This window comes from Tupaia chinensis, unplaced genomic scaffold (genome assembly GCF_000334495.1).
Source record: "Tupaia chinensis unplaced genomic scaffold, TupChi_1.0 Scaffold146740_1, whole genome shotgun sequence".
NCBI classification, from domain to species: domain Eukaryota; kingdom Metazoa; phylum Chordata; class Mammalia; order Scandentia; family Tupaiidae; genus Tupaia; species Tupaia belangeri.
Genome location: NW_006206595.1, coordinates 2,247,044 through 2,248,626, shown reverse-complemented (window position 1 = coordinate 2,248,626; position 1,583 = coordinate 2,247,044). Strand labels below are relative to the sequence as shown.

The 1,583-nt window shown below is 35.4% G+C and overlaps 1 protein-coding gene across 1 annotated transcript; it reads right to left on the bottom strand.

The window, feature by feature from the left end:
• Positions 1–240: 240 nt before the first annotated feature.
• LOC102472000 (olfactory receptor 12-like) lies at positions 241–1,188 on the bottom strand. The gene has a single exon (XM_006169134.1). The coding sequence runs from the start codon at positions 1,186–1,188 to the stop codon at positions 241–243; it is 948 nt and encodes a 315-aa protein (XP_006169196.1).
• Positions 1,189–1,583: the final 395 nt, after the last annotated feature.

Here is a 1,583-nt window from a genome sequence, read left to right as displayed (position 1 = left end):
AAAGTTAAAGGAAATTAGAACAGCTATTCAATGTAATACTTAGATATCACACTATAAAATAAGTATATAGAAATGTGAACAATCTACATTGACTGAATTCTTTTTTAAAAGTCTAATGATAACAAAAAATGAAAAAAGACTTTAATATTCAAAATTTAGGAGTTTTTCATTAAAACTATTTCATATCAAATTTTGTTAATATTGCTTTCAGTTGATTCCACAGTTTTATAGATGACTAGGTCAGTGTAAAGATATTTTTCTCAAAAATATCTTTTTCAAAGCATTTTTCACCTCTCTGTTTCTTAGACTATAAATCAGAGGATTTAGCATAGGGATGATAAGAGTGTAGAAGACAGCTATAATCTTGCTTTTCTCTGGTGAGGAGATGGCCCCAGGTTGGGCATACATGAAGAACACAGTTCCATAGAATAAACTCACCACAGTAATGTGAGAGCTGCAAGTAGAAAAGGTCTTGCTTCTGCCATGGGTCGAGGGGATCTTCAGGACAGTGGAGAGGATGTAAGCATAGGAAATCAGAATGACAGTCGTGGTGGTGATGATGATGAGAGCAGAGAGAATAAACAGCACAATCTCATTCACAAAGGTGTCAACACATGAGATCTTGATCAAGGCAGGGACATCACAGAAAAAGTGGTCCAGTCTGTTTTCTCCACAAAAGCGCAAACTGAATGTGAACCCTGTTTGTATCATGGAGTTGATGCACCCACAGAGATAGGAGCCAAACACTAAACGAACACAAGCCTGATGACACATACGTACAGTATAGAGAAAAGGTGAGCAAATGGCTGAGAAGCGATCATAAGCCATCACAGCCAGAAGAAAACCTTCAGTTCCAACAAAGAGAGCAAAGAAAAAGAATTGTGTTGCACAGCCATTATAGGAAATTTTCTTTTCCTTGGACAAGAAAGTAGCCAGAGTTTTGGGAGCAATGACTGTGGAGTAGCAGAGATCTAAATAAGACAAATTTTTGAGAAAGAAATACATAGGTGTGTGAAGTCTGGAGTCTACTGTAATGACAATTAACATGCTGATATTTCCCAGCACAATAACGATGTAGATAAGTAAAAACAGTAAGAATAAGAGAATCTGTACTTCTGGAGATGTTCTGAATCCCAGCAGGATAAACTCTGTCAACTCTGAATCATTTCTATGCAGCTCTTTCGTCATACTGAAACCTATCTGAGAAAATGAGTCTATTGTCACAAAGCCTATGGAAATAAAACTTTTGATTCTGAATTTCTCAATGAGAAAAAACATGCTAATGTTTTCTTGGCAGCATATCTGACAGACAAGCTTTACATTTGGAAACACTGCATATACAACCAAAATGAGGTTGTTTTGGTTTATTAGAATGTATACAGTTTCAGTATCATATGAAAATGTAGATGAACAAAGTTGTGTTTTCGACATTGATATTGTCCCTCATTTTACATCATTTATTAAGAGCTTTGAAGTCAGAGGAACATTGTACAAGTTTTAATCTTTTAATCTAAAAGAATATAAAATAACTGCTTATACTTTCATTGCCTCAAAAGTCCTTCTGTCAATGGGGAGAAGAGGAC

Bases quoted from the DNA above. Each gene is read 5' to 3' on its own strand.
- LOC102472000 (XM_006169134.1), bottom strand. From the start codon at position 1,188: ATGACGAAAGAGCTGCATAGAAATGATTCAGAGTTGACAGAGTTTATC.